The following is a 13,318-nucleotide window of genomic DNA, read 5'->3' as shown; positions in this document are numbered from 1 at the left end:
TAGTATGAACAAAAAAACGATTCTTATTAATCTTATGTAAGTAATAACCTAAATAACACTTATTACAAATTCAAACAGGCAAAATTGTTCACTGCATAGCACAAAACACGTGTTTGAGAGAAAGAAAACGTAAAACTGCATTCGCATTCCAGAGATTTTGATGCGTTCTTCCCAGGAACATAATAGTCACATCCATCCAGTAATAAAAAAAAATATTGTTTCTTCTGCGGTGAGAGATTGTTTCACTGAATTATGACTATCGTCACCCTGAAGTTCTATGGCTCACTTCCGAACCGTACCCAGGTATGGATTCTGTGAGGTTCGATGCGGAGTCCTCCCTGTATCGGTTGGCTTTGCCGTCTCTCCTACTCAGTAGCAGGCAAGTTGCACACGCCGCGAGCAGGAACAGTTGTAGGAACAGTGCACCGAGTGCTGACACGACCACCACGATCTTGGTCGTGCACACCAGCTCGTCCGGTGGGATGTCTTGGTATCCTGCGGGGATGAAAAATTTAGTTGGGATTATTCAGTTACAGTAAAAGCAGGCTACTTTGGCCTAAAACTTTTTCCCATAGTAATTAGAGTATGTTTTATTACTTCATGGTTTTGGACCAAATTTATAACTAGAGTACGTTTTATCACTTTATTGTTTTTGGAATTCTAGTTTTCGTAGTTTTTGCTAAGTAGCTCCAGTTCAGTTTTAGCCAAGTAACGAAACTCAGCAAGGAATAGGTAGTTTACGAATGACCAACTGGGCAGCAACAGTGGTGCGAACGTGGTTTTCCCATCTCTCAAACTTTCAACTGTGGGAGGGAAGGGGGTCTTGTAATACAGTTTTTCCAAGTTAGGTAGATGCCTCGTTAGAAACAAAATTATAATTTATAATCAAATTTTCATTTGACGTTTAATTTTTTTCCGAAAACATTAATTGCAAATTTGAGCTCTAGTATAACCTCAAAAATACGCCCTTCATAGGCACCGAAACCTAGGGGCTAAGGCCCATTGAGCCCAAGTCCCCAGTAAATTTTATAAGGGGGCTGAGTCCCCCCCCCTCAAAATTTCTCAAAAAAAAAATGCACTGCACCTTCTCTCTCCTGCGTACACACTTGAGTCCCGTATGTTGCATATCCCGGCAAGTCGCCGATGTTCGGCGAGAAACTTAACACACACACACTTCCGCTGGCATGAACACGCATATCAAGTGATCGTCATCACCTGAGGAGCACCATCATCTGAGAGCACTTTTTCAGCGACTCAACGACTATGGTCTCTCGCTGAAGCCTTCCAAGTATGTGTTTAGACTTTCCACAGTTGAATTTCTTGGCGTACAGGTTTCGCCGACTGGCATCAAGCCTCTTCCAGATCGAGTCGAAGCCATCGCACGTATACACGGGGGACGACCAGCATCTTCCAGCCCCTCCCTGCCCCAATATTTTCTTCATGTCTGCGCCTCTGACGGCCTTCTTTGGCCCAACATTTTGTAGACCAAAACGGGTCGTATTTTTGCAAACTATTCTTATTTCTTTATTAAGACAAAAAATTCAAAATCGCAATTAAGAATTGAATAATTATAATTATTTCTTAAATGTCTATCTTATTTTAAGTTAAGCATTAGCCTGGAAGTCGAAGCTATGCAGACTACAGCAATGGCCTTTAAAACCGTTTAGATGCAATTAGATCTGTTAGAATAAACAAAAGGCAAGCTTCAGTTAACTTTAAAATACCTCGAGGCACCGTTAAAACGAACTTAAAAAGCCATTTTCCAGCGTAACAGACCATCCCAAGATTTGTAGTGCCAAAGAAGAACTAGCATTTGCTAGTCACGCCAACAGAATGTGTGATTATATATATATATAGGTTCCAATAATTACCCCTCCAAAGTCTATAAAAAGATATGCTTTTTTAAGTCAATTTGTAAGACCCAAGACTGTAAATTTAAAATTTCAAAAAAAACCCATCTAAATAATTGCTATTTTTATTATCAATACACAAGTTGAAAGATAATTTTTCTTGCCATTTCCATATACGTAATGTAAGATAGCATATCGATATAAAATAGGTTACCAGAACTTAAAAGTAGTATATAATTGCGTGGGTTGTGAATTTGAAAGTTTTAAAAAATGGGTCTAAGTGTAGCCCGTGTTTACAGTAACATAAAGATCACTGCCATCTATCAATAGGTAAGTCACCTGATCCATTGTCGATCTCAGAAATGCCTCAAAGAAGTTGTTTTCTCAACTAAATTAGCTGGAGTGATTTAAAAACAATCAAAAATTTATGCTAATACTCATAGTTTTGCAAATTCATAATACACTGCGAGGGTCACTCTACTCTAATTCTGTATATTTATAAATATATTTAATATAATATTAAAATCGATCTTCTTTGTACTCCACATAGCGTTTTAAAACTCTCGCTTTAAATTTCTATGAATAGCGAGTGGCTGCAGGATCAGAAATTGGAAGAGGGAGGCAACTGCCCCTGGTGGAAAACTTTTGGGAAGGGGGTTGAGCAGATTTTAGGGGGGGGGGGGAACAAAAATACTGTTGTATAAAATCATTGATATTTGCCAAACATTGGTTGAATCTTCAGGCGTGTTCAACTTCTCGGGAGCGCTCTGATGGCTGGGTAGCGGGGCGCGTCTGGTAATAAAGTTGAGGGAGAACATTGTGCGGGATGATTCTCATCGTGAGGATGCAGGTTAGACAGCCCCCCCCCCCCGTTCGCGCCACTGCGGCCGGTTTTCACAGCGGTTGGGTTTCTGCAGTTTTTCCAACTTCGAGGTGCGAATACGAGCTGGTCGGTCTCTCATTTCAAAAAGTCCCGCCACCACACATCAGACAGACTTTCAACACGAAACTTATATACCACGTGAATATTCAAGCATTTACCGCCTTCACGTCAAAATGTGGAAGACTGATGGCAATAACACGGAACAAGCACAAATCTGACAACTTTAGGGCTACACGCCTCCCAGTATGTACTGATTAGTTAGAAATTGAGCAGCGGAATGTGTATGAGGTGCGTGTTTGGTTAATAGTAAGTTTGGTAGAATTAGTGAAGGGGGAGAAAAGCATGTTTGCCCCCCCCCCACCCCAAAAAAAATTTTCAATTTACGGTCCTGGTCAAGAGGGTCCGATAATCCCTCCTCTGATGTTGGACCATAATAGGCGCTACTCGAAAGATTACTCTTTTTCCATCCAAAATCACGGTGTGGAGCTCAAAATGAATACTGACCCCGGAGCACAAATATTTAGTTTCTAGTTGTGACCCTTAAGTGGTAGAGCACGTGGAAACTAAAGTTTGAACTTACGAGAGTTCTGTGGGAAGCTGTCGGTGTTATTGTCCTTGAAATCCGATCCTTGGACGACGATAGCAGTCTCCAAAGGATAGTCCGGAACAATCATCATCTCGTCAATTTCTCTAATGTACCTCTTCCTCCTCTTCTTGCCCCAAGACGTTTGACCACCGGGACAAATGACGGCCGCACACTCTTCCAGGCAGAAGTGGACGTTGACTTCGAACCGGACCACTGCATCCCCGGCAAACTTGAAAGCTAAGAACCTTGACTGTAGAGATTTCGTACCAGTGATCCTTTCGAATCCTGGGAATATTCTGGGATCAGTTGGGCACCTGCGCAAAAAAAAAAAAAAAAAGAGATGCATATCAACATTGAATCGACACAAAGCTCCGTTTACATGTGCATTATTGAGGTAGCATTGGGAGTTCTGGCAACCGCTTGACGACACTTTCCCCTCGTAGGGAAAAATGTTGACCCTCTCCGCACGTCGAAAGCACTGTATATCAGCCCCTTGAGACCCAATGGCGACATAGACAGCTGTTCCAGTTATAGAACTCACTCAAAAGATGGTCGTGCTTGCGGCTATTTAAAATGGCATAGCAATAGCATTTATGTTGGCTTCTGCCAGAACCGCTTTGAGGATTGTGTAACGCATAATTACACATCACACGAAGATATATGGAACATGTTATTCAGTCTAAAAACCCATTTTGCAAAAATATAACATGGACCGTTATTAGGCCGAATGCTTCAATTGCAAATTTGAAATATAATAGAAGTGTTATTTTGATGTTTCTACATGATTATTCATGTGAGAAAACGACTGTAGTAAGAAGAATATAAGCACCTATTTTGCCGTGTTGGAGTGCATAGAAATAAGTATCATTGAATGTTAATTGAAAAATAATTTTGTGAAGTCAAAATTACTTGCTGATGATATGAATAATTTAAATATTATAACGAGTCAGCGAAAATAATTCGTCTAATGAAGGATCCCGTGGTTATTTCCACATCGATCTGGTAAAGGTGGCCCTGAGTTTGAGTACCAAACTGGTCGTTCTTGACCGTAACGATGTATAAGATACACACATTCCTTCCGAACTTGCGGCCGTGTTGATGGCAGGCACAGCCTATATCCATATAGAACCCACTAAAAATAAGAGTTGTTTGGAATTTTACAATAAAACTAAGGATATTTAAAACCAATTCGATTTCATTGAATCTTCGATTACGTGAAGAAATAAACGGGTTCACACACACACACAAACAGGTGTCTCGAAAGCATTTTTCATTTTATAGTGTCAAATCGCTCATTCGTCGAAAACTGGGACTGTCTCTGAATACCGGGACGTTTGGCCACCATAAAAATGACTTGTTGTGAATATGATAAACGGTTCACTCACCCATCTTCGTCGATTAGAGTTATACGGCGATCGTTTGGTCCGTTCATGGCCGTTAGGTTCCGTGCGAATATCCCGAAAACACCTTCAAAAATACATACGAAGAGCCAAATTATACATCAAATGAATGTGCATCAGATTGAAAACACAACACTATTTTGCACTACTATAGTCTATAGTCAACCATCGGTTTACGAACTTAAGGGTGGATTCACATCCACAGACACTCGCCATAGTGAGTGCCTGTAGATGTGAACCGTGTCGTGTCAGACACGTCAAACATTCTTCAGCATGAAAATGTCTGTCTGCGCCTGCGAATCCACGATACGGTAGATATGAATACGTTCGTTGGTTGTATGTTGAAAGAATTTTTGCCATGTAATGACACTGCACGGTGTGTGTGTCTGTAGATGTGAATCCACCATAATTCGTTCCTGACGTCCGTTCGTAAACCGAATTATTGTTCACCAATCAAAATAATGTTTTCCGTAGGAATCAATGTAAAATTGATTAATCCGTTCCTGGGACTCCAAAGACTTATAGTGTGAACTTTTACTTATGTCTTGTGCATAACCATAATTAAACCAACATTGAAAAAATTACCATAATTCGGACGAGAGGAAACGCAAATGCAATGGAAACGATGCCAGGGCAAAGTCTGGTGAATATGTATCACCTGTAACATATATACGCTCACAACCCAAGGCCCGCGAGCGAAATGTGGACCTTGGAGTCATCTGATGTGGCCCGCGACAACAAATATTATTTTTTTTAATAATGAATCAAGCGGCACATAACATATCACTTAAGTGACTTCTGTGCAGTTCCACATCACTTTAGTGACCCGCGTGACACAGTTCCAGATCAGTCAAACAGACAGCGCGGCACATTTTTAGGTCACATAAAGTCACTTAAAGAGGTTCGGAGTTCTAACCCCAGTAGTGTTATGTCGATCGAGCGTCCGCACTAAGCCAGATGTTGATATGGTGGCTCCGGGAGAGTCGGTGGCCACCGGGTCAAGGAGGAGCGAACCGACCCAGGGTGGAAACCCAGCAGCTCACTTAAATGGCCCGAAATCTGTAAATTAATCATTTACGAATCACTTGAATACGCCGCGTCGCTGTTCCAGGTCACATAATTGACCCGCAACATATTAACGGATTACTTGAGTGACTCGCGACACAGTTCCAGAGCCATTCAGTGACCCGCCGCACATTTGCAGATCACTTGAATGATCCGCTGCACATTTACAGATCAACTGAGTGACCCGGCAAAACATTGCTAGATCACTTAAGTGGCCTACACGGCATAGTTCAAGATCACTCAAGTGGACTTCTTTTTAAATTCTTTACCAAACTAGGCAGGTGCACTCGCACAGGGTCCATTTGGAAGGGGCCGCGGAATGGCCCATTCCGGACCCCCTTTCCATAAGGGGCCTAAATGCAAATTCTTGCACAGGGCACGGGTATGGATAGTTATGGCACTGGATCTATGGTCTGAATAAGAGGAGCTGTATTTGATAGCGGGAACTTTACTGTGATGTCAACTCCTGATTCTCCAATCAAAGCCCGTTAAAAAAATATTGTAGTCTCAGACTTCTGAAACATCCTTCCTTCGGGATTCAGATTATTTTTGTGTGTTCGTAAAGCGAAATTTTTTTTTGTTGTTGTTTGTTAACCAAATGTTCGCAAACTGAGGTCTGACTGTATTAGATGCTTTGATTAATTTGATAAGCTTAACTCCGAGTGAACTGTCAAGTACGTATCAACGTACACATGATATAATAATAGCACGAGATTGCAGTATCATTCGCGAAATGTTTTGGGCAATTCCCCTTCGCGCTGTCCAGAACTTACTGTCTTCGTCGATTTCAATCCTGAAATAAAGCGGGTCTCCGATCCTCGCTCCAGAAATATCCGTTCCATTCGCGTCAGTGATCCGTAGTCTTATGTTCGGTGTCGGTGCGGTTGCGTTCACGATGGCCGTTGCAAACGGTTCCAAGCTAAAATATAAAAAGTACGATATTAACACATTGTAGAGAAGGAAAAGCTTGCACACGTCACTCACCAGCTACAAATGAGTGTAAAAACACGAGTGGACTTGGGACCGGTTTGCATCGAATAACCAATCTTGAATCGATTAAAGACACGCTACTTTTTAGATACTTACATACAGTAAAACCCCTCTTAACAGAAACCCTCTAGATGCGGTCGCACCTCTTTTACGGTGAAATAATAATTTCCCCTTGTATAATGAAAGCATGCACTTCAAACCCCTGATTAACGGTCACCCCTGTTCCAGGACGAATTTTTTGTACGGTCGGTGTACGGAAAAGAGAGGTTTTCTCTGTATTTCCCAGTGGATCTGTTTAGCCCGGGTGACGTGGTGGTAAGATGCTCGTGAATGTTGTTGTCAGGTCCCAAATTCGAACCGTGGAAAGAATATAGATAACAAGATATTTTCCCTAAAGAACTTGACGCGACCACCGATAGATGGCGCCTTCATTTCAACCCAGCTCAATGGCAGTAAATTGCAATACAGCGAAATGAGCCTAGCTGGTGAAGTAGTAGAGGTTCGTGTTACAGCAGAGCAACACGTTAACCCCCAACTACACTGTAGATCATGCATGCTCAATCCATGTCCCTCGGAGTTATCTGTGGTATCTGTCGGAAGGGGTTTCTTAACTATGCAATGTGTAAACCATAATTTCTCAAAATTTTTGTCACATCGCTATATTCTTCAATTCCCCTCCCCCCCCCCCCCATCTCCCTTAACTCTAACATTCCATAGCATCCTATACTAAACTCATATCTCTACCGGCCTTTTGGATCACATCCCATCACCCTCCCCCCAAGGGGAGTAAGATCACCCACTTTGGGAACCAGTTTAAAAAAAAACCACAAGTTTGTCACAGTAAGAATCTTACCCAGTATCGACCCTGAAAGATTTCTTAACGGTCTTGTTCGTTGCTTGGAATAAGGAGCAGTACAGCTTGATGATCCTGTCACCTTTCTGCTGGATCAGAGGATGGTACTGTATAGCCACGGTGTTTGTCAGCTGGCCTCCTCCTTCCTGATGAAGAAAAACATACCGGTTGAAAATCTTCAGTAAAATTACTCTGCAAATGTGTTATTACATATTCTCACGAGTGCCTGACCCATAAGACAATCCTGCATCTGCAAAAAGATTATTCGGAATTTTGTATCGGATCCGTAAAACCATGAATACAGAACGGACAATGATGTTCGCAGTGAAGTGTTGCCACTATTGTTGATAATTTAGTATTCCAACGATATACAGGGCGTCCCGTAAGTGCTAATGCGGCGTTTATCTCACTAACCGTCCGTCGTATGATTCCAGTTTTCCAGTTTAAGAAACGCTCAAAAGGCGTTAAAAAATTATCCTGCACCAGTTTTGAGAGTGAAAATACATTTTCATTTCCTTTCATACCGTGCACCGCCCAGGCTCTATCGACCATTGTCCAAGCGCCAGGTCCTGAACCACCTTTTTGTCTCATTGGCTTGTTGGCTCGGGTGAGCATCTGCTGTGGCCAGGCTAGGTCCTGGACCACGTTTTCCCCTCATTGGCTTGTTGGCTCGGGTGAGCCTCTGCCGTGGCCAGGCTAGGTCCTGGACCACGTTTACCCTCATTGGCTTGTTGGCTCGGGTGAGCCTCTGCCGTGGCCAGGCTAGGTCCTGGACAACGTTTTCCCTCATTGGCTTGTTGGCTCGGGTGAGCCTCTGCCGTGGCCAGGCTAGGTCCTGGACCACGTTTACCCTCATTGGCTTGTTGGCTCGGGTGAGCCTCTGCCGTGGCCAGGCTAGGTCCTGGACCACGTTTTCCCTCATTGGCTTGTTGGCTCGGGTGAGCATCTGCCGTGGCCAGGCTAGGTCCTGGACCACGTTTACCCTCATTGGCTTGTTGGCTCGGGTGAGCATCTTCCGTGGCCAGGCTAGGTCCTGGACCACGTTTTCCCTCATTGGCTTGTTGGCTCGGGTGAGCCTCTGCCGTGGCCAGGCTAGGTCCTGGACCACGTTTACCCTCATTGGCTTGTTGGCTCGGGTGAGCCTCTGCCGTGGCCAGGCTAGGTCCTGGACCACGTTTACCCTCATTGGCTTGTTGGCTCGGGTGAGCCTCTGCCGTGGCCAGGCTAGGTCCTGCACTACGTTTTCCCTCATTGGCTTGTTGGCTCGGGTGAGCATCTGCCGTGGCCAGGCTAGGTCCTGGAACACGTTTACCCTCATTGGCTTGTTGGCTCGGGTGAGCCTCTGCCGTGGCCAGGCCAGGACCTGGACCACTCGTCTTTCCTCGTTGGCTTGTTGGAGTGAAAATACAGTGTGTCACAAAATAAAAATCTACATTTTTACGCAGTGTTCCTCCACCCCCTCCTGTTAATTTCCAATTAGAATGTTGTTGGCCTGTATTTCTTGAGGCCAACAGCAAAAAAAAAAAATATTCCATGCTTTTAACTGAATTATTTACTGAGCTATTTGAGTTCAAATATTGGACAAAAGTTATGAAAAACAGCAAAAAATAAAAAAACTAACAGACAACGCTTATTTTATTCATTTATGCTGCTCTATCATAACATTTTCATAACAATTTTCGAATTCGAATATCTCGGGGAACATTGCAAATCTCAGGGAAACTTGGCTTTTTTGTATTGTTGGCTTCGTGAGAGACAGGGCAACAATTTTCTAGCTGGAAGTTAGAAGTCAGGGGGACCGTATAAAAATTTGGATTTTTTTTTTTTCATTTTGTGACACGCTGTATTTTCACTCTCAAAACTGATACAGGGTACTTTTTTCGTTTTTTGAGCAATTTTTAAATCGGAATCATACCTCTCCGACGGACGGTTGATGAGATAAAGGCCGTATTAGCATTTACAGGACACCCTGTATACAAAAGTATCCGCGAGAGTGTACAAAACAGATATATAAAATTAAAAAAATATATCGAGGGGCCCTGCCGTGGGACCCAAAGACCCCGAGTCATATACATTCAGACACGGAATCTTCCAAAAAGCATGTGCGAGGGCGGGCAAATACAAAACGATCAAGGTGTGCTCACCTACCCACCCCCCATTTTAGAGTGCCTAGAGTACCCTTTGATAATATGCATTAAAAGGCTGGATTTAAAGAAGCGTATAGAAGTACACACACATATGAACGGAAGTGCGAGACCGTACTATAAAATCAGAGCGGCGCTGGTGTGGGACCTAAAGAACCCGGATTGGTTTTGCTTGATGATGGGAAAAGGGCTATCAATCCATTCTAGTTGAGCATTACCAACGGAACGCAGCTCCAGTCCTGTCGCTACAGAGGCGTTTAACCACCGTTCCACCTCCGAATATCCGAATAGAGGGCGGCCGTGTCGGAACAATTTATTGGTGTACACTAACCGTGATTTTATGTGAATTTCGTGCATACATGTGCCAAAGCCAGCCGCCCCAAACCTTATTTGTCAAAAATAAACTAAGTGGCACATATAAACAAATCACTCAAGCGATTCGCTCTGCGGTTCCAAAACACGTGAGTGTCTCGGGGCACATTAACAGTTCACTTGAGTAACGTGCATCACAATTCCAGAGCAATTAAATGGCCCACGGTGCGTTTTCAGATCACTTAAGTGACACCGCGACACATTTCCAGGTCACTAAGGGCTGATTCCACATTGGCAACATCTACGCATTGACACATTTCCAGGTCACTACCGCCCTGTTCCAGGTAACTTAATTGAAAAGCTACGTATTTACGGATCCATTGAGCGACTCGTGGCACAGTTCTGTAGCACTTGAGCGGCTGCAGCACATTTCCAGATCACTTAGATGACCCTCGGCACACTTGCAGATCATTTCGTTCATATATGTGTGTACTTCTGGACCGTGGCACATTTCCAGGTCACCTAAATGACCCACTACGAATTTAAAGATCAGGCCGGCACGCATTTATACCGCATAAAGGGTAATTATAATTACCGCTCCCATATTCTGAGTAGTTTTTCTGAAAACCGCTCATCCGAACACAGCCAAATTTTCAGGACATCTTGGCTGAAAGGGAGAAAGATTTGTGCAACCAAAAACTAGTTCAATTTTTGACCACCAGGTGAATAAGTGGCGCTTTCTTTTATCGAATTTTTTTTCCACTGTGGTCCATACAGCGTATATACCAAGACTGACAGTGCTCAGACCTATGTAGCGCCCGTTCTGGTAGACGTATTCCATTGAAACTTGTTATTTTACATGTATAGATATACATATACCATCTCCTGACTGATTGACTGATTCACTGACTGATTAAGTGACTGAATGAGTCATCACCGCTGAGCCGAAACCGCTCTGAAGCTGTAAACACAAATTTGGTCAGTAGTTTTATTTTATGACGTAAATACTAGCTAAAAAGGGTTTTTTTTGGAAATTCTGCTCCTAAGGAGATCATAATAGGGGCGGAGGGGGGGGGGGTTCAAAAGTTACATGGAGCAATAATCGCTGAAGCTATAGATATGAAATTTAGTAAGTTGTTATATTTCATAATGTGAAGAATCACTAAGCAGAGACTTTTCAAATATCAAATAAGATAATTTCAAATATCAAGTGGGTCGTACGGTGGTTGAAAGGTTATATGGGACAATCATGGCACCGAGTGGAAACCGCTGAAGCTATAAATACGAAATTTGGTTGGTCATTTGATCATTTTATATTATATTTTTATTTGATCATTTTATCTTAAATAAAGGAAATTTGAAATTTTTGTCGCACCACGGTCATTTTCTGCACGCGAGGGCTAATTAGACCGGGACCTGCAATTTATTGCCGATTCCGAACGGCAGGCTTGTTTTTTTATACTCATCTAGAGGTTGGAAAAATTTGGTTGGTATTATATTTTATAATGCAGACACCCATTAAGACAGGATTTCTGAAGATTCAACCGCCAAGGGGATCATGATAGTTTCGAATGTTGTGTGGGAGAATCTCACCGCGCGAGTAATTTTCAGGTAAGCAAACCCACGCGAGCGAAGCCGAGGGTAACATTGAACATTCAAGGACCGGACACACCCCGCAAACCCATCACAGAGAGATATCGAAGCGTTCCCGGAGAATGGGTGTATCCGGAGGTAGCCGTGGGTAACAGAAAAATTCAATAAAATAGTGCCACTTATTCACCTGGTGGTCATAAATTGAAATATTTTTTATTGCATAAATAAATCTCTCTCATGGTCTCATTGAGTTTTGTTTTGTTTTTTTATTTTGTTTTTTTAACTCCAATACAAGAAGACACTAGATAATGCCTAGCTAGTGAGTGGCATAAAAAACATAATAAAAATTGCACAAGACAAGCAGCGCCACAAGTTTTTGAGGGGAAAACTACTCAGAGCACACGGGGCAATGTACACACCGCCCTTCAAAGAGTACTACTTCACCAACTCTGGCCATATTGCAATTTTCTGCCATTAATGAGATGGGTTAGAAATGAAGGTCGCCTCAAGTTCGTTAGGGAAAATATCCTACCTATATCCTTGGGTTCGAACAGCAACCTCCACAATGGTAGACGAGCAAATAACCACGACGCCACTCGGGCGATCCAGAGAGTACAGGTCGGGGTAGCTTTATTCTCCATGTATATAATATACGTATACTGCATGAAGGGCGCTGTAGCCCAGGTCGATAAGATACTCGCCTGAAGTACCAGAGGATGTTTAGGGGTGTCGCGAGTTCGATACCCGGTTCGACCTTGTCAGAAACTTTCCTGACACTGGGATACAATAGAAACGGCGATAGGACCACAGAAAAAGATTGCTACCGCAGGGGGTACGTACTTACCAACCTCTCAATGAGTATGGAAAAACAAAGCTGCCGTTCAGATTCGGCAATAAATTGTAAGTCCCGGTCGCTTATGAACAATCCCTACATTTCTAGCTACAGTGCAGAAATTTAGTGATTGGTCGAAATGAGTGATGAACCATTACGTTACTCCTGGTGAAATTTTTACTGGCGACTTTTAACAATAGATACATTTAATTGTGCTGGGATCCAACATCCTCCGTTGGAGTGATAGCTATAGTACGAGACTCACGAACCGAAGGTTGTGTATTCGATTCGGTCGGAAACTCATTCAATTTTTTTTGCTATCATTTACTGATTTACTCAAAAATGTTTCCACTTTTGTTTCTGATTTAATCACATGCGGTTCATGTGCATCGAGAAGACAATAATAACGGCTTGTGCAGCGGGCGCCCAGCTATCATTTACTGATTCAGTAAAAAATGCTTCCATTTTTCGTTGGTGAACTTTGAAATTCTGTTTCGCGCAAAACTTCGCCTCTCGTGACGTCTTGCTAGCTTTTTTGCTCGCAGTAACCAATCCCCGGCGTGCTAATGCTTCTCGTGTTACTAAGAGAGTAGGGATTGTAATTACGCGTCCCGATCTAATTAGTCCTCGTGTGCAGAAAATGGCCGTGGTGTGACAAAAATGATCAAAATGAAGGCACATAGGAAAGTCCCTTTATCCTGGAACAACTCGAGAACTATTGGCCTTAGAAGCATACTTCTGGCTGGAAAATGTACCGCAGACCTCAGATACGTCATTCATATCGCAAGGGATTGTATAGTTTTAAATATA

General features: G+C 42.8%; 1 protein-coding gene across 2 annotated transcripts in view; it reads right to left on the bottom strand.

Moving 5' to 3' along the window:
* Positions 1-13,318, bottom strand: part of LOC149080742 (uncharacterized) — a 108,056-nt gene continuing 94,738 nt past the window's right edge. For both annotated transcript variants that reach the window (XM_089237421.1, XM_089237422.1), the window contains exons 8-12: positions 7,628-7,773; positions 6,558-6,703; positions 4,705-4,786; positions 3,314-3,633; positions 1-495 (exon numbers count right to left, since the gene is read on the bottom strand). In XM_089237421.1, the coding sequence (XP_089093547.1) occupies positions 263-495; positions 3,314-3,633; positions 4,705-4,786; positions 6,558-6,703; positions 7,628-7,773 (927 nt within the window). In that variant the 3' untranslated portion in view covers positions 1-262. The remainder of the gene's footprint in view (positions 496-3,313; positions 3,634-4,704; positions 4,787-6,557; positions 6,704-7,627; positions 7,774-13,318) is intronic.

The sequence above is a fragment of the Pholcus phalangioides genome, unplaced genomic scaffold (assembly GCF_987345545.1).
Source record: "Pholcus phalangioides strain wild (caught in Gottingen) unplaced genomic scaffold, Ppha-v1.0 ptg000010l_1, whole genome shotgun sequence".
In the NCBI taxonomy this organism is placed as follows: Eukaryota; Metazoa; Arthropoda; class Arachnida; order Araneae; family Pholcidae; genus Pholcus; species Pholcus phalangioides.
This window is presented reverse-complemented; position numbering and strand designations above follow the sequence as displayed.